We start from the raw sequence: 17608 nt of genomic DNA on the forward strand, positions 1-17608 counted from the left end.
CTATTTTTTCGTTCTTATACATTTAATATTTTTCATTCTTATACATTTGCTATTTTCTACTCCTGTACTATTCTCAATTTTTTTCATTCTTATACATTTTTTTTTTCATTCAGATGCATTCGTTCATATTTCTTTCATTCTTATTCATTTGCTCTTCACTTCCAGTCTTATGCATTTGCTACTTTGTCATGTTTTTATATATTTGCTACTTTGTCATTTTTATATATATTTGCTACTTTGTCATTTTTTTATATATTTGCTACTTTGTCATTTTTTTTATATATTTGCTACTTTGTCATTTTTTTTATATATATTTGCTACTTTTTGTCATTTTTTTGTATATATTTGCTACTTTTTGTAATTTTTTTATATATTTGCTACTTTGTCATTTTTTTTTATATATTTGCTACTTTCTGTCATTTTTTTTATATATTTGCTAATTTTTCTTCACTCCTATACATATATTTCTATTTTCAATCTTGCACATCGGCTCACTTTTTTTTCTTCTTATGCATCCGTCCACTTTTTTTTTTCATTTTTATTCCTTCGCTCTGAAAAAAAAAGACTATATCGCTGGGAACGTCAACTGCGGCAAAAAAATAAAAAAAAAAATAAATAAAAAAAAAAAAATAATAATAAATAAATAAAAAAATAAATAAATAAAGTGTTGTCAAGATGAGCGGTCAGTCAAAAGTCCTCTATCTCCACAGGTGTTCAGATCTTTTTTTACCTCACCTGAGTTTCCCAAGGCACCTTTTATTACCGTTTATCTTACCAGCTGTGCGTACTAATCGGAGAGGCGCGTACGAATGGTGGGTGAACGGAGCCTGCCTATGTGTGTGTGTGTGTGTGTGTGTGTGTGTGTGTGTGTGTGTGTGTGTGTGTGGCGGGGTCATAGTGTTCGTGTTGGCGTCCATCCACATTTTTGTCCTCTGATTTTTTTTGTTTGTCTCGCTCAACTCCACTCAACTACGTATTATATCTTCCTCCTCCTCCTCCTCCTCCTCCTCCTCTTCCTCCTCCTCCTCCTCATCATCATCATCGGCCGTTGTAACTGTATTGCCGGCAGCGAAGTTTTTTTATATTTTTTTTAGCAGAAGTTTCGCCTATTGTGCATATCCCAAGAGTGTTAGAGTTCGATATCTCCTCCTCCTCCTCCTCCTCCTCTTCCTCCTCCTCCTCCTCCTCCTCCTTTTCACTTCATCCTCCCCTCCTCACCCATCTTGTTCTCCCCTTTTCTTCTCGCCCTCAACCCTTTTCTTCTCAAACTCATTCTCATCTCTTCTTCTTCTTCTTCGTTTTCATCGTCTTCGTCACTCTTCTCGTTCTCAACCTTTTTCTCATCCTCGTTAAAATCCTTCTCTACTTCCTCTCCTTCTTCATCTTCGCCCTCGTCACCCTTCTCGTCCTCAACCTTTTTCTTTCCTTCATTCTCATCCTCCCCTCCTTCGTCTTCACCCTCGTCACCCTTCTCCTCCTCAACCTTTTTCTTTCCTTCATTCTCATCCTCCCCTCCTTCGTCTTCACCCTCGTCACCCTTCTCGTCCTCAACCTTTTTCTTTCCTTCATTCTCATCCTCCTCTCCTTCGTCTTCTCCCTCGTCACCCTTCTCGTCATCAACCTTTTTCTTTCCCTCATTCTCACCCTCCCCTCCTTCATCTTCACCTTCGTCACCCTTCTCGTCCTCAACCTTTTTCTTTCCTTCATTCTCATCCTCCCCTCCTTCGTCTTCTCCCTCGTCACCCTTCTCGTCATCAACCTCTTTCTTTCCCTCATTCTCACCCTCCCTCCCCTCCTTCTTCGTCTTCACCCTCGTCACCTGTCTCGTCATCGTCCTCTCTCTACTATCTCTTTCCTCCTCCTCCTCCTCCTCCTCTTCTTCCTCCTCACCGTCATTCAATTCTCTTCACCCATCTTCACTATCACCTCCACGCTATTACTGGTTCACTTTCACTACCCTCTACCCTTCCTCCCCTCGCCCGTTCACTGTCATCATCACCATCATTATCATCATCATTATCATTATTATCGCCATCGCCATTTCTATATTACCACTAACATTACCTCCACCTTCTTCTCCTCCCTTTCCTCCTCCTCCTCCTCCTCCTCCTCCTTCTCCGAACCCTTTATCTTTTTTTTTTTTTTATCCTCCTCTCCCTACCTTACCCCCCCCCACACACACACACACGTTTTCCTTAATAAGTTCTTCAGTTTTTTTTTTCTTTAACATCACCAGCCTCGTATTTTCCTCATGTGTCCGTCTGTTTGTCTGTCTATCTGTCTACTTGTCTGTCTGTTTGTGTGTTTGTCTGCTTTTCATTACTTCTACAGATCTGCCTGTCTACATGCCTATCTACGTTTGTCTGTCTGTCTGTCTGTCTGTATCTGCTTGTATGTCTATCTTTCTGTCTGTCCGTCTGTCTGTATCTACCTGTTTGTCTGTGTCTGTCTGTCTGTGTCTATCTGTATGTCTGTCTTTGTTTGTCTGTCTGTATCTATCTATCTGTATGTCTTTCTGTCTGTTTGTCTGTCTGTCCGTATGTTTGTCTGTATCTGCCTGTGTGTCTGTCTTTCTCTCTACCTGTCTGTCTGTATCTACCTGTTTGTCTGTCTGTCTGTATCTATCTATCTGTATGTGTCTTTCTGTCTGTCTGCCTGTGTGTCTGTCTGTAGCCTTGAATTGAGCGCTTCCGTCCTACGTCATATTCTGTTTTGTTTTCCTTATCACTGCCTTGAACCGATTAGACAAGACTCTCGTATTAAAACCCTTTACTCAGATCCCGACGTTGATGATAAGAACCTTTACTATAAGAGGACGTGTATACGATAACATTATTTTCTCCTTCTCTTCCTGCTCTACGATTTTCCTCTTGTTGTTCTTGTTCTTGTTCTTGTTCTTCGTCTCCTCCTCCTCTTCCTCTTCATTCTCCTCCTCCATATTGCTTCCCCGTTTTTGGTTTCATGTCCCTCAACAGCGTCGCCGTCTGTCTGCGTCTGCCTGTCTGTCTGTCTGTCTGTCTGCCTGTCTGTCGAGGAAGTCGCTTGGAAGGGGAGGAAGATGATGATGATGATGAAAATTGAGGAGGAGGAGAAGGAGGAGGAGGAGGAGGAGGAGGGAAGGTAAATAACGTGACAGATTGCGATTAAATACCTGGGTTCGTGCGGCCAGGTAAAGAAAATTTTGGAGGGGGGGCAGGTGATGAAAGGAACTGACGAGAGGAAGGAGGAGGAGAAGGGAGGAGAGATTGGGGAAGGAGGAGGAGGAGGAGGAGGAGGAGGAGGAGGAGGAGGAAGAGACGTATCGGTAATGCCTTCCTTTTCTGTACTTCCTCCTTCCTACGCACCTCAAGAATGAAGTCACTCTTGCCACTTACGATCGGGTTCTTTCTTTATATATGAGGCGTGTAATGGGCGCTCTAATGACAGTATGAGCTCACGCGCGTCATAATGTAATGGTAAGGAAGCCCCTCCGGCGTTCGTACCTCTCCCTGTCGCCTTATAGAATGTTTGCTCTTAGCTTATAAAAGGAGCGTGACACCTGATCGCCGCGGGAATGGCTCTGGTGTGCGTTGCTCTGTCGGTGTCGGTGTCTAGTCCAGTCCAGTTGTAGGCGTGGGATTGCCTTTGTAACGGCTCCCACTTATGACTTATGTTTGATTCTTGGTTGTTGATTGGCGTTGTTGATTGGCGTTGTTGATTGGTGTTGTTGATTGGCGTTGCAGATTGGCGTTGTTGATTGGCGTTGTTGATTGGCGTTGTTGATTGGCGTTGCAGATTGGCGTTGTTGATTGGCGTTGTAGATTGGCGTTGTTGATTGGCGTTGTTGATTGGCGTTGTTGTGCCTTTTAGTTTCGGGGCGCGTGCAGTTTGCCAGATTCTCATACTCATAATATTGTATTCTCCGGTTTCTAACTCACTTCCATCGCAAATAAAACATCACTAATTAACGGTTTTAACGATAACTTTAATTTTATATTGTCATTTGTGCGGATACGACAGTTTTGGGGTCTGAAACCGATAAATGCAACGTCCTGGGTACAATAATCGGGTAACCCTGGGCGAGTGCAGTTTGCCAGATTCTCCTACTCATAATATTGTATTCTCCGGTTTCTGACTCCATACATCGCAAATAAAACATCAATAATTAACGATTTTAACGATAACTTTAATTTTATATTGTCATTTGTGCGGATACGACAGTTTTGGGGTCTGAAACCGATAAATGCAATGTCCTCGGTACGATAATCGGGTAACCCTGGGCGAGTGCAGTTTGCCAGATTCTCCTACTCATAATATTGTATTCTCCGGTTTCTGACTCACTTCCATCGTAAATAAAACCACTAATTAACGGTTTTAACGATAACTTTAATTTTATATCGTCATTTGTGCGGGTACGACAGTTTTGGGGTCTGAAACCGATAAATGCAATGTCCTGGGTACGATAATCGGGTAACCTGGGGGCGTGCTTTTGCCAGATCTCCTACTCATAATATTGTATTCTCCGGTTTCTGACTCACTTCCATCGCAAAAAAACATCACTAATTAACGGTTTTAACGATAACTTTAATTTTATATTGTCATTTGTGCGGATACTGAAACCGATAAATGCAATGTCCTGGGTACGATAATCGGGTAACAATGGGCGAGTGGGTAAAGGGGCTGTTACGCTGGGCAAATTTTCCGTGGATCTTCAGTCAAACCACAATTTCCGCTAGCGTGGTTCTCATTTATTTCTTGTTATTGCTGCTGCTGATGATGGTGAGTAATACCGTCGTCTTTCGGTGAAATCTACCGTAGCTTTGGAAGATCGTGGACACGTCAGAAAACCACGGAAACATGAGAACCACGCCAGCAGGAATCGTGGTTTGACTGAAACTCCACGGAAACTATGGCCAGTGTAATATCCCCTTAACCGAGCTCGCCTCACCAACCTCCCCTCGCCGCGCCCTGCCTCTGGGTGATGGGCTGCTCCTCTCACCCAAGATCACCTAAGTCGGTTTTCTCAGACGCTTCCTTTTCTCACATCAGTTATTTCCAAAGGCCGAAGAAGATATTAATCGGGTTCTTATGAGATTGTTTTTCACGTTCATGGTACAGAAGCTTCGTCATACTACCACCAGGGTCATAAAGCTACTCATGGATATGCCCACAGCTCCTACGAATGCCTTGCCAAATGGGTGTGCTCGGGCCCCGAAACGTTTAGAATACAGGTCCTGCCGCACCCCGCCTCACGTGATCCGTCCCCCGCTGAGGTCAGAGGCAGCAGTTGCGTTGTAAAATGGACTTAATATAGAGAAACCGTGACTGTATTGATCCAGGGAGGCACGAACCATGGGGCGGCGGCAAACGTGACGCCGCCCGCCCGCCACCCACCCACCCACCGCCGCCTGACTCCGCCCCGCCAGGTGAAGGCACGCCGAGGGGACGGCCCGGGCACCGGAGACAAGCTGAAGGCACTCAGTATACAGAGGCGATAAGGTGCTTTTTTTTTTTTTTAAGTGCCGCCCATAGCGCCGGTAGGCTTTTTGAGGGGTGTCATGGGCGACCCAAGCCCGTTAATGGCGCAGGCGAATTTTCTTCATAGTGGCTGCCGTGATGTGTGACTCTTGTCACACCAAGCAAAATCAACAACCTGATATCCATACCTTTACGGTCCAGATAACAAAAGCACATGCAAAATCAACATCGTGGTATTCATACATTTGCAATAACCCTAGATAACAAAAGCGCAAGCAAAATCAACAGCCCGACTACCTCGAGTAATCTAAAGGTTAGTGCATGGGGAAGGGGGGGCGGCTGGGCGAGTGCCCCCCGCTGTTACTGGTAAGGTACTATAATTTGCTGTGGAAGAAAAGGGTTATTCTGGTATTTCCAGTTAATGATTTTGGCCTCTACGTAATCTCTTCGCTGTGTCATCCGGTACCGGGTTATGAACCTTTGCGATTCATAGACTGGTGAAGCGAAGCACCGAACACAAACATTGTTGTCAGCTACTTAGTCTTGAGTTGTCATTCCTCGCTATCGTCTGGTGCTTTGCTTGACGGGACAGCACATTCGTTGTTGGCTGCACAGACCGGCAATGGCCATGGGAGGACTTAAGGGGAGGACAAAGCTGTTGTCTTCCCTCGGTAATGACTGACCAAACGTAATCACTTTATTTATCGCCTAAGTACAATCGTTTCTTGACGACGTGGTGCTCGTGACTCTCCGGCTCGCCCTGGCTGGTGAGCGGCGGCTGACCGCCTGGTGACGACGGGCTGGTGCCTCGCGTCGCTGAGGGGAAACTGCTTGGCGTCTCTGCCTCGCTCATGCCTCCGTAAATGGCAGGAAGCCTCGGAGGGCGGACACGGCTCGGCGCGTCTCTACATTAAAAGCTGTCACATAAAGTGCATTTGTACGTATTTTGCACTTTCTGGTGATTAATCTAGCTACTCCACACGGCCTGGGTGTTTCTATTCTGGTAGTTGTCATTAATTAAGTAGTTTTGGGTCGTTAGGTTCATCTCTAAGGATGAGGAGCGGCACGATTATGCAGCAGTCCATAAACTTTATTTTTATTATATGTTTTTAAATTATCAGTTTCCATCAGAAGCTCTCATTTTCTTCCTCTGGCAAGTGACGTTCAGGGAAGTGATGTTTGTTCATTAGTGGGAGGAGAGGGAGCGTCAGGATCGTGTTGCTTGTGTGTAAATCACGTCCCTGTGGGCAGCAGCGGTGGCCGGGGCAGAGTAGGCGCCAGGGCGGGTCAGCACTCAGTAACTACCCCCGCCACAGCTAAGGTGACTTTGAGCACCGCCCGCACCCGGCAACTCGTCCCGCGCCTCGCCTCGGCGCCGGCCGGTTCAATCAGCATCGTCCCTTGCCGGGCACCAGTGGCCGCCGCTCGCCACGCCCCCCACGCCCCCCGTGTCTGCCCCGTCGAGCCCTCGTGCAGCACCTGGTCAGCACACCACGCCTGCCGACCAGCGCCATCCTCACGCCACTGCCATGGGAGTAAACAAGGTTAATAGGGGGTGGACGAGTCTGTATTGAACGAAACATTGCATATTTCCGAGTCAGCTGCGACTGGTTGAGGCAAGGATCCCGAGCGAGTGTTTCTGCCTGGCGCCGGGGCAGTCTTCATCAGGCGGCGGGGTGTGTTGAGCGTGGCAGGCACAGTGCTGGCAGGTGGTGGTGCCGCCGCGTGGACGTTATGTGTCGTGGGCCAACGAACGTGACCATGAGTTTCCTGCACGTGTTTTGGAGCTGGCTGGCGGGCGTCCTGAGGTGGGTGGTGTGGGCGCGGCGCACGTGCCGGGCGCGTGTACCTGACCGTGCGTGAGTGTGGCGTGATGCAGACCAGCGGTGCGTGATGAGTGACCCCTCGTGTGCATACAGACAAGCCATTGGGGTATAGTTCTACCGTTTAGGGATCGTTTAGCGGTATGATCCATTTGTTACTGACGTGTGCCACCAAGGTGCGTACCAAAGCGTGGGATATTGTTGAGTCCCATTAAAGCTTTTTTTTTTGTTTTTTGGTCAAAGATTCCCTCAAACATCTTGTAGGGTATGATGTTGACGTGTCATAAAGTGTTAATACTGTGCCCAAGTAAGCCGGCACACGGAGCTTTATCGTAGAAGTAACTGTTGTAGGGCATTTTTTTGGCGTGACAAGCTGTTCAACTCGTTCGTCCGTGGCTCACCTTTCATGCAGATATCCAGAACAGGTGTGTGTGTGTGTGTGTGTGTGTGTGTGTGTGTGTGTGTGTGTGTGTGTGTGTGTGTTACATAGCACGAAATGCCTTACTGCGATTCATGGCGAGGACTGTTGTGTGGGGGGTGAGGAGGTGGCAGATGGTGAAGGCCACATTCTTGCCCTCCCTCCGCCCTGCCCCTCCACCCCCCTTACCCTGAGCCACATCCTTGCCCATGTTGTACAGGCTCCGAGACCCAAAGCCTGCCCACAGCCACAACTCTTTGCCTGCAGGATGCCTTGGTTGAAGGTCGCCGGATTATTGGCCCAAGGAGAGGCACGGCGGCCGTTCCACGCGCCGGCAAAACTAATCGAAGGCGACCCCCCCCCTCCCCCCACCCATCCCTACGCCCCACCACTTGAAGGAAGTGTTGACCTGCGTATCTCTGACCCGCTTCCTCCCCCAATACGAGGCCATCATGCTGTAACCCCCAACAGGCGCCCCCTCAGCCCCCTTCCCGGTGCCCTGCACATTCTCCCCTCTCGTTTGTTTCCTCCCACTCTCCACCTCCCTGCCACACCTTTCCTTAGCCTCTTGCGTCACACTGTTCACGCAACTTGGTACTGATACTGATGGATGAGCACCGTTCAAGGCCACGCGCAGCTATAACGTAGCCCTCAACTTTGCATAATCTTTGTGGCGGCAGTGTCAAAGCGATGTGGTCCTCGGTCTGCTCCTTCATCTAAACTAAAGATTTCGTCGCCCAAGTTCACATATTTGACAAGGCTTTCGTAGGTGTTTGGGGCATTTCCAGGGATAGTTTTATGGCCCTGGTGTTAGTTTGACCCTTCTTTTGTATCGTTTCAATGACGAGATTTTCTATTCTCTTTTTTCTATTACTCTCTCGGTCCCACACGTCCTCTGCGTGTATTGAAACACGAGAAATTAATCAAGATTAGGGTATTTCGCCGGCTGCCTGGGATTGAACCCGCGCCCAGCGTGACGGGAGAGCCACTCCTTACCGAGTCGGCCAAAGAGGTACCCCACTGGCTAAGTGGGTTATGGGAGGCTCGTTCATCAGGCATAGTCGCCGCACTACACGGTGAACCTAAAAGAACACTCATTAGAACTCGATTTATCTCCTCTTTGACCTTTAGAAATACTGATGTGAGAAGCGAAAGTTTCTTATAATACCGACCTAAGTCTTCTTCGCTCGGTCTTCCACATAATATCAGTACCGTGTCTTTCCGTTGTATATGTACCGTTAGTGCCATCAACAGCGTTTCTACCTGCAGCTGCCACGAGTGACCGAACTACAGAGGCCTCTTTAGTTCCTGCCTTGTCGCTCTTCCCAGTACCAGCCGGTCCCTCCCGCCCCAACACTTCTTACCTATAGGTCGCCCCCCCCCCCTTCTCCTCCCACCCCACCACTCCCCGATTCACCCCCATGTGTAGTGCAGGGAAACGATGAGAATGCAAGGGAGGGAGGGGAGGGGCTTCTAACGTAGCGAGAATTTTGTAATGTGATAAAATTTAATAAACAAATCAGCCTCATAAATAACTTTACACACACACACACACACACACACACACACACACACACACACACACACACACACACACACAGGGTTTATTTTTATTCCAATTTCGTGCGTACCTTTACAAAAATAAAAGTGTAAGATCGTAGCGGGCATTTGGAGCAGGCAGTGAACAGGAATGGAGTGGCTGATTTTTTCATATAAGGGTGAGGATGGGGTGGCTAGTAGAAGGGTTGACATATATGGCAGACAGGTTTGTTATGGGAGGGGATGTGACGGGAGGGGGATGGAAGGCTGCGGTGGGCGTGTGGGTGGACGGGACAGTCATCTCGTGTAGCTCTGCCAACCAGCTCGGGGCTTGGGGTCACGGGTCGCCTCCATAATGATTCTCAAGAAAGCCTTAGACGTGTATTATAAGACACTTTCGCTTCTCACATTAACTATTTCTAATGGTCAAAGAAAGGATCAATCGGGTTCTAATGAGCGTTTCTTTACTCTGGGTTCTAATGAGCGTTTCTTTACTCTTGCAACTGAAGAAGGGTCAAACTACCACCACGGTCATAAAACTACTCCTGGAAATGCCCTCAACTCATACGAAAGTCTTGGCAAATATGTGAACTTGGACGACGAAATGTTTTAAAATACGACCCTTTGTGTCATACCGTGCGGCTGCTTTAAATGTACTGACGCTTAGAGAAAATGATAATTTTGGATTTGTATCGTTACTTGTTCCTAGTAATATTTGTCTATAGCAATATTGCCTTATATGATAATTTCTAAGTTAACACTATGGTCTTGAAAATCATTGTGCTATGACTTTGTGGGTCGAAGTTCCAGTGGCTGGAAGACCTAGACGAGGACCGTCATCCTCATCACACGGCTGGAACTCGTCTGGACCGTGTGGCGAGGAGGGAGGGAGGGAGTCCCGTTAGATACTGGGTGCCGTAGGCCTCGTCGGGAAGGTTGTTTGCTTAGCTAGTCCCAGGGAACGGATCTTGTCCCGCCGGCAACAGGTGATCAGAAGCTTGGCAGCGGTGAACTCGCGCGTAGCTGTGCGTATTGGACGCCGCTGCCAGTGTTGTGCTCTACTGAAGTGTTGCTGGGCAGGAGCAGCAGCAGTAGGGCGGGTGTTGTGTACAAAGTCAGCACTCTCGCTGTTAAGTTGTGAGGGTGGGCGACGGCATTAACGAGCCTTCCACGCACAGCCTCACCGCCACGATGAGTGAGGCACCGGCGAAGGGCAAGGTTCTCAAGAAGAAGAAGGGGAAGAAGGCGCCCGCCCCGGCTGTGCCCACCGAGGAGGCGACGCCAGGACCAGCACCAGCTGCAACACCAGCACAGTCAGCAGCAGCAGCAGCGCCGGCTGTAGCGCCAGTACCGGCACAGCCAGCACCTGCACCTGCAGCTGCAGCGCCGCCACCGGTACCTTCGGTGAAGAAGATAGCGCCACAGCCTCCGGAACCCAAATCACCACCGGAGGCAGCCCCCGCAATCCCAAAGGCGTTAAGGAAAACCAAAGCGGCGCCGGAGCCCCCGCATCAGAAGGCGGCGGCGACGGCGGCGGCGGCGCCTCCAGCAGCACCTGAACCCGCGGCCAAAGCAGCGCTGGAACCAGAGACGCCACCGCCCAAGGCAGCGGCCAAGGCCCCGGCACCCAGGGCCCCGGCTCCCCAGCCACCCAAGGAGACGCCGGCACCTGCGACGCCGCAGGAAACTCCAGTCTCCAAGAAGGCTGCCAAGGCGCCCAAGGCAGTGCCCCAGGAACCACCGGCACCCAAAGACACAACAAAGCCGCCCCAACAGGCACCAGCACCAAAGGTAGTGCCTCAGCAGGCGCCGGCATCACCAGCACCTCAGCAGGCACCAGCACCAAAGGCAGCGCCTCAGCAAACACCGGCACCAAAGGCAGTGCCTCAACAAGCACCAGCAGCACCGGCACCAAAGGCAGTGCCTCAACAAGCACCAGCAGCACCGGCACCAAAGGCAGCGCCTCAGCAAACACCAGCGGCACCGGCACCAAAGGCAGCGCCTCCGCAAACACCGGCACCAAAGGCAGTGCCTCAACAAGCACCAGCGGCACCGGCACCAAAGGCAGCGCCTCCGCAAGCACCAGCGGCACCGGCACCAAAGGCAGCGCCTCCGCAAGCACCAGCGGCACCGGCACCAAAGGCAGCGCCTCCGCAAGCACCAGCGGCACCGGCAGCACCAACAGCACCAAAGACAGCACCTCAGCCAGCACCAACAGCGTCTGTAGCATCAAAAGCAGCGCCTCAGCAGGCACCAGCGGCACCAAAGACGGTGCCCCGGCAAGCACCAGCAGCTTCACTACCAAAGGCAGCGCCTCAGCAGCCAGCAGCGCCAACAGCAGCGCCTCAGCAGCCAGCAGCACCCGCAGCAGTGCCTCCGCAGCCACCAGCACTCAAGGAAGCACCAAAGACGCTTCAGCAAGCGCCAGCGCCCAAGACAACAGCAGCCGCTGCAGCACAGCAGGAAGCCGGAGATGCCTCGTCCAGGTGCTGGCGGTGGTGGTGATGGCGGTGTTGTTGTTTCTGTGTGCAAGTCGGTCTTCGGCGACGACCTGACGCCCGCGCGCCCCGGTGAAGGGGCCGCGGCCACTAACGGGCCACTAACACGCTGTTGTGAGGCGGGTGTGAGCTGTGTTGTCGCCCCTTAACCGTCGCCTGGCTGGCCCCGGCCCTCGGGCACCGGCCAGGGTGTGCCCCTCGACCCTCTTAATTTAAACAACACTAATGTTTTATTTATGACGAAAACTTTTATGAGGATGTTTTTCATGTTTAAAAACACGATGCCTGACCCTCGAATTTTGTTATTTGCATGGGATGGTTTTCATTTATTATTTCTTTATTTAACCAACCGTTTTACAACGCTTTGAAGCTCACGTGATGCGGGGCGAGTCCAAACAGTGTGGAAGACACCTGTTTGCCGCGAGGCGTCCCGCGGCCGCCCGGTGACGAACACTCAGTAATGTCAAGTCACAGGAACAAGAACACCAGGCCTCGGCTTCCACACTCTTGGACTCACCCATCATCACACACGCCGCTCCGCGTATATACAATTTCTATTTCATTGAATAAATCTCCGTTTTTCTAAGACTTCATGAGAAAAAAAAAATCGCTTAGAAAATGTCCAAACAAACAAACAAACAAAAAAAAACTTTAATTATCAGGTAATGTCTCATTTTCACACTTGATTTTTCTTGCAGGAAGTTGACCAACTTCTTCAAGATTGGCGTCAAAGACGAGGCCGTGGTGACCCAGGAGCCCCAAGCCCAGGTCCGCGCCGCCCCTCCCACCGCCGCTGCCGCCCCCGCCCCCGTCCAGGCCATGAAGGTGAGCCCGCCGCGTGATCATTATTCAGTGTGTTTGGGCATCAACTTTTTTCGTGTTTTATTCCTTACAGTCGTCAGGACCTGCTGAAGGCACAGCCACCGACACAAGCGTTGTCGCCAATACGATAAATACATTCAAGAAGAGGTTAGATAAGTTCATGGACAGTGAGGTTAGGTGTAATTAGGTTTACAGGAGGCCACTCGTAGACTCCTTATGTGTGTTGTTTTGTTCTTATGAACCTTGTGATTCGTGATGCCAAGCAAGAATGACTTGAGATCACGAACTCATGAACCGAAGCACCGGGCACAGACAGTTCCCCGCTTGCATCTGGCACTTGGTGGGGAAGTTTTTTTTGTTTATTGTTTATTTACCGGCCGTTAGCCGACTGTGGCTGTCAGGTCGTTGAGTGTTGGAGGGGTCGGTCAGTCCACGGGTAGCAGGGGTTAGTTACCGGGCTTTTTTGTCACTTTTGAACTGCTTCCTCTGATCTGAAAATAAATACTTGGGCAGCTTGACGAGACGAGGGTATGTTTTCAGGGCAGCCTGAGCAGCGCCGCGGCCGCCCCGGGTGAGGGGGCGCCGCACCAGCAGCCGCAGGTCAGAGTTCTCACCCTGAACCACAAAGACCACCTCGACTCCACGCTCTTCCGTCTGCAGAAAGGTACGTCGGCAATCACTTCGCGCATGCACATTGCACACTTCCTCCCTCAGAGCGGCTCGTCCATACTCACTGCTGCACCTTTGTCGGATATATGGTGCAACTTACTGGTACCTGCATAGATTTGTGAGGCAAAATGTACCGTTGTGCCGTTTATGTTCTTGCATCTATAGCTGTGTGACATTTTTTTTCTGTGAGTTGTCTGTTTCATGTGTTCTTGTAGCCCCTCCAGTGAGTATCCTCCCCTCCCCTCCCAGGATGGATCCTTCAGCTGCGTCCCGGCCCCACGCTTCAGGGGCGACACGTAAGCGTCTTCACGAACCACCCAGAGCGGCCCGAGGAGGGCTTCACCCGCACCAAGTACCGCCGCCTCCACTGGAAGAGCGACTCCCACAACAAGGGGGACGACACGGCCCTCTACGTGGAGGTGGCCCTCGTCATGGCCGGCGCCTTCCACTACTACTTCTCCTACGAGGACAGGCAAGTGACCTGTGCCAGGGCAGGGAAGGGGCCGGGGCTGTCACTTGGTGATGGTGCCTGCCTGTACATTACTAGGTCGGTGCACTGGCGGTGGCGGGGGGAGGGAACTATGTCCTGTGTATTAGATTCAGATATGTATTGGAATATTTATCCATATTTTTTTCTTGCTGTTGTCCCATCATTTAAAATATTTAAAATGGTTAGTTGGTAATGAATTTAGTTGCCTTCTCATAAGAATGATGTTAATACGTTTGAGGCTGTATGTCCAGACAAAAGTAATGTAGTTTTAACTCGCTTAGGATTGCTCTCAATTATATTTGTTTGTCTGTTTTTCCAGTGAGGACAGAGATAAAGCCCAAGGTTCTGGGTTCTATCTGGTAGACCCGACACTGACGGTTGGTACAAACGAGGTTTTGAACCAAGACTGCATCCAGTGCCAGACTGTGCTCTCCAAGGGCCTCGGCCCCCTGCCGGACTGGGAGCAGCGGCTAGAGGTGGCACGGGAGAGTGGCTACAACATGATCCACTTCACGCCCATTCAGGTGCTGCCTGGCCCACAGGGGGGGGGGGGAGGTTCTGCTCTGATCTGCATAGTGAAACATGCTGCACTTTACACCTATTTCTAATTGTTTTGGTTTAAGTATGAATATGAAGGTGTGTTCTCAAATGATTTATATAACAAGGTGGAATATATTTTCAGGAACTTGGAGCGTCCAATTCATCTTACTCCCTGAAAGACCAACACAGACTCAACGTTGAGTTCCATGTTCCTGACCACGAGTTTACACTGGACGATGTTGAAGCCCTGGTGAAGAAGATGAAAGAAGAGTGGAAGGTATGAAGCTTTTCAAGTAGATCTCTGGTAGAAACTATTTTCAGTTTCCAAACTGATTTCAAGATGACAAGATTTTGTTGCAGTGGGTCTTGAGGTGTTTCCATTACAGTGTTTAGGTATTACACACTACACTTTTGCAGGTGTTGTCCCTGACTGATATTGTGCTGAACCACACTGCCAACGAGACCACATGGCTGCAAGAACACCCCGAGACGACCTACAACTGCAACAACTCGCCTCACCTGCGCCCGGCCTTTCTGCTGGACCGGGTGCTGCACCACATGTCGCTGGAGGTGATGGACGGCAAGTGGAAGGACAAAGGGATTCCAGTAGCCATCACGGAAGAGAAACATGTTGAGGTAAGGGACATTGTTTTAATAGTGATACTATATTATACATGTAGTTACTATGGTGGCTGAACTCAAGATATTGATAAACCATACAAGCTAAAACTGCTACTTCTCTTAAGTATAAATTCCCTCTCTCTGTACTGGCTGTAGAAAATTCATTACATATCCACTTCTTTCCTCAAGCAAAGATTCAAGACCAGCCCATTGCTATAGAATAAATGCATATAAATGTACTGCAAGTATAAATACATGTATCTTTCCTCCCTCTGTGCAAACTGTAGAAAATCTATAGCATACCCATTTCTCGCTTCAAGCAAAGATCCAAGAATTCAGGATTGTTGCCGTAGAACAATACTGACCTAGTCCTTACATTTATTTCCTTCCTTCCTCCCTCTGTGCAGGCTGTGAAGAGCACACCTACCCACTTCTTACCTCAAGCAAAGATTCACAAGTTTATCATTATTGCCATGGAACAATACTCATCTAGTCCTTACATATCCTCCCTCCCTCTGTGCAGAACAATACTCAGTTAGTCCTTACATTTACTCATTCCTCCCTCTGCACAGACTAAAGAATGCATTGCACACCCACTTCTTACCCTGAGCAAAGATTCACAAGTTTATCATTATTGCCATGGAACAATACTCATCTAGTCCTTACATAATCCTCCCTCTGTCATTAGTCATTAAATTTACTCATTCCTCCCTCTGCACAGACTGTGAAGAACGCATTGCACACCCACTTCTTACCCTGAGCAAAGATTCAAAGCTTCAGCATCATGCCATAGAACAAAACTCAATACTCGCCAAGTCTTTCCATTCATTCCCTTCCTTCCTCTGTGCAGGCTGTGAAGAACGCATTGCACACCCACTTCTTTCCTCAAGCAAAGATTCACGAGTTCTACGTCACCGACATCGACAAGGTGGTGGAGGAGTTCCGGCGCCGGATCTCCAGCGTTGTCCCCACCACCAGGTCGGAGGAAGTGTCCAAGAATCAGTTAGTGATCATACAAGACCCCCAATATGGAAGGAAGACTTGCAAAGTTGATATGGACATTGCAGTGAGACTCTATAATTTGCCCAAGTAAGTTTGTATTTGTTATTTTCTATATGACTGAAGTGATGTTATAGAAAGAAGTTGTATGTGTGTGCTGGTTTGTATTTGATATTGATTTCCTTTCAGCTTGCTCCCGAGTTATTTTTTCTTGCTATCAGCATGTCCATATAATTGAACTGATGCAGAGTAGCTGTGTGTTGCATTTGAGGTTTAGCATTGAATGATACCCCTTCAGCTTGTTCCTGAGTTTCTTCATTAAAGTTTTATTTGTCCATTCTAGTAATTAGTATGTTACAATTTTCCCAATGAGTCAAAATACGTAGTAGTCCCTCCAGCCTCTAGGGATATGCCAAGAAACTCTATTATATTGCCCATAATTTGAAAGTATGTTCTAATTTATTTGTAGAATGTTCATGTTGATCGTTTGGTAATTTATTCTTGTATTTTCCTAGTGAGTCGAAAGAGAAGAGCCTCCAGGGTAGTGGGTAAGTCTTGCCAACTTGGTCGTGGCTTGAGGTGGTCCCTGGCTTTTAGGAGGGGGTCAGACCCCCGGGTTGGTGGGTTGGTTGGTTGGCTCACTGTCACTAGTTCCATAACCTTCCCTGTGCGTTGTCCCTCAACTGGTTGTGGAATTAACCTGGGAACTCACCGGTTTATATTTTTTGTGGCGTGGCACATGAGGTACATCTACATGTATCAATTTTTTACTAGTGCTTTTATTAATTCTCTGATGCTGACTTGTACATAAGAGTGATGAAAAGTCTAGCACTCACAGACACTGGCTGTATATTTTATTGCTTTGTGGCTAATGGGAACACAACATTTGCCTTACCTGAGCACCACAGCTCTCTAGGACTTGAACTCTATATATATATATATATATATATATATATATATATATATATATATATATATATATATATATATATATATATATATATATATATATATATATATATATATATATATATATATATATATATATATATATATATATATATATATATATATATATATATATATATATATATATATATATATATATATATATATATATATATATATATATATATATATATATATATATATATATATATATATATATATATATATATATATATATATATATATATATATATATATATATATATATATATATATATATATATATATATATATATATATATATATATATATATATATATATATATATATATATATATATATATATATATATATATATATATATATATATATATATATATATATATATATTAAATGTGTAGTAATATGAAGATGCATTGAATTTGAAACATTGATCTGAAGATTGAGAACCATGCAGATAAGTTGTAGTTCTGGCTAATGAAAGTAACACATCATTGTGATGCTCATGGACCAGAAACTAAGTTTGAGTTTATGGCACTGTATGTTATTGGAAACCTCAAGGAGTTGAATGTCCAGGATTAGGAACAGCAAAAATGTTATTTTTTTGTTTGAGAATAAAATTATTAGCTTGGTTGTTAAATTGCTCAGGGCTGAGAATTGTTCTTGAAAAGGAACCTTGCTTTAATTATGATTGGAAAAATGGAGACAAAGGGAAAATCTTCAGATCATAAGGGTAAAGAAATACATTGTACATACACAGTGCTGTTTACTCACTGGGTTCACC

The 17608-nt window shown here is 47.4% G+C and overlaps 1 protein-coding gene and 1 long non-coding RNA gene across 18 annotated transcripts in view; one reads left to right on the forward strand and one right to left on the reverse strand.

Annotated features, from left to right (window-relative positions):
- Positions 1 to 17608, forward strand: part of LOC126986889 (glycogen debranching enzyme-like) — a 60459-nt gene that overhangs the window by 31573 nt on the left and 11278 nt on the right. For 4 of the 17 annotated variants that reach the window (XM_050843369.1, XM_050843370.1, XM_050843364.1 and 1 more), the window contains exons 2-10: positions 10416 to 11723; positions 12434 to 12560; positions 13098 to 13221; positions 13476 to 13702; positions 14040 to 14240; positions 14399 to 14533; positions 14674 to 14892; positions 15728 to 15966; positions 16392 to 16424. In XM_050843369.1, the coding sequence (XP_050699326.1) occupies positions 10429 to 11723; positions 12434 to 12560; positions 13098 to 13221; positions 13476 to 13702; positions 14040 to 14240; positions 14399 to 14533; positions 14674 to 14892; positions 15728 to 15966; positions 16392 to 16424 (2600 nt within the window). In that variant the 5' untranslated portion in view covers positions 10416 to 10428. Of the gene's footprint in view, positions 1 to 7098; positions 7266 to 10415; positions 11724 to 12433; positions 12561 to 13097; positions 13222 to 13475; positions 13703 to 14039; positions 14241 to 14398; positions 14534 to 14673; positions 14893 to 15727; positions 15967 to 16391; positions 16425 to 17608 lie in introns of those variants that run through there. The other 13 variants (XM_050843381.1, XM_050843380.1, XM_050843374.1 and 10 more) reach the window with 12 other exon arrangements.
- On the reverse strand, positions 314 to 4454 carry LOC126986891 (uncharacterized). Its single transcript, XR_007740018.1, has 2 exons — positions 1553 to 4454; positions 314 to 1414 (listed from the first exon to the last, which is right to left on the reverse strand). It is a non-coding gene; the product is annotated as an uncharacterized LOC126986891 (long non-coding RNA).

Source organism: Eriocheir sinensis, chromosome 63, assembly GCF_024679095.1.
Source record: "Eriocheir sinensis breed Jianghai 21 chromosome 63, ASM2467909v1, whole genome shotgun sequence".
Taxonomy (NCBI): Eukaryota; Metazoa; Arthropoda; class Malacostraca; order Decapoda; family Varunidae; genus Eriocheir; species Eriocheir sinensis.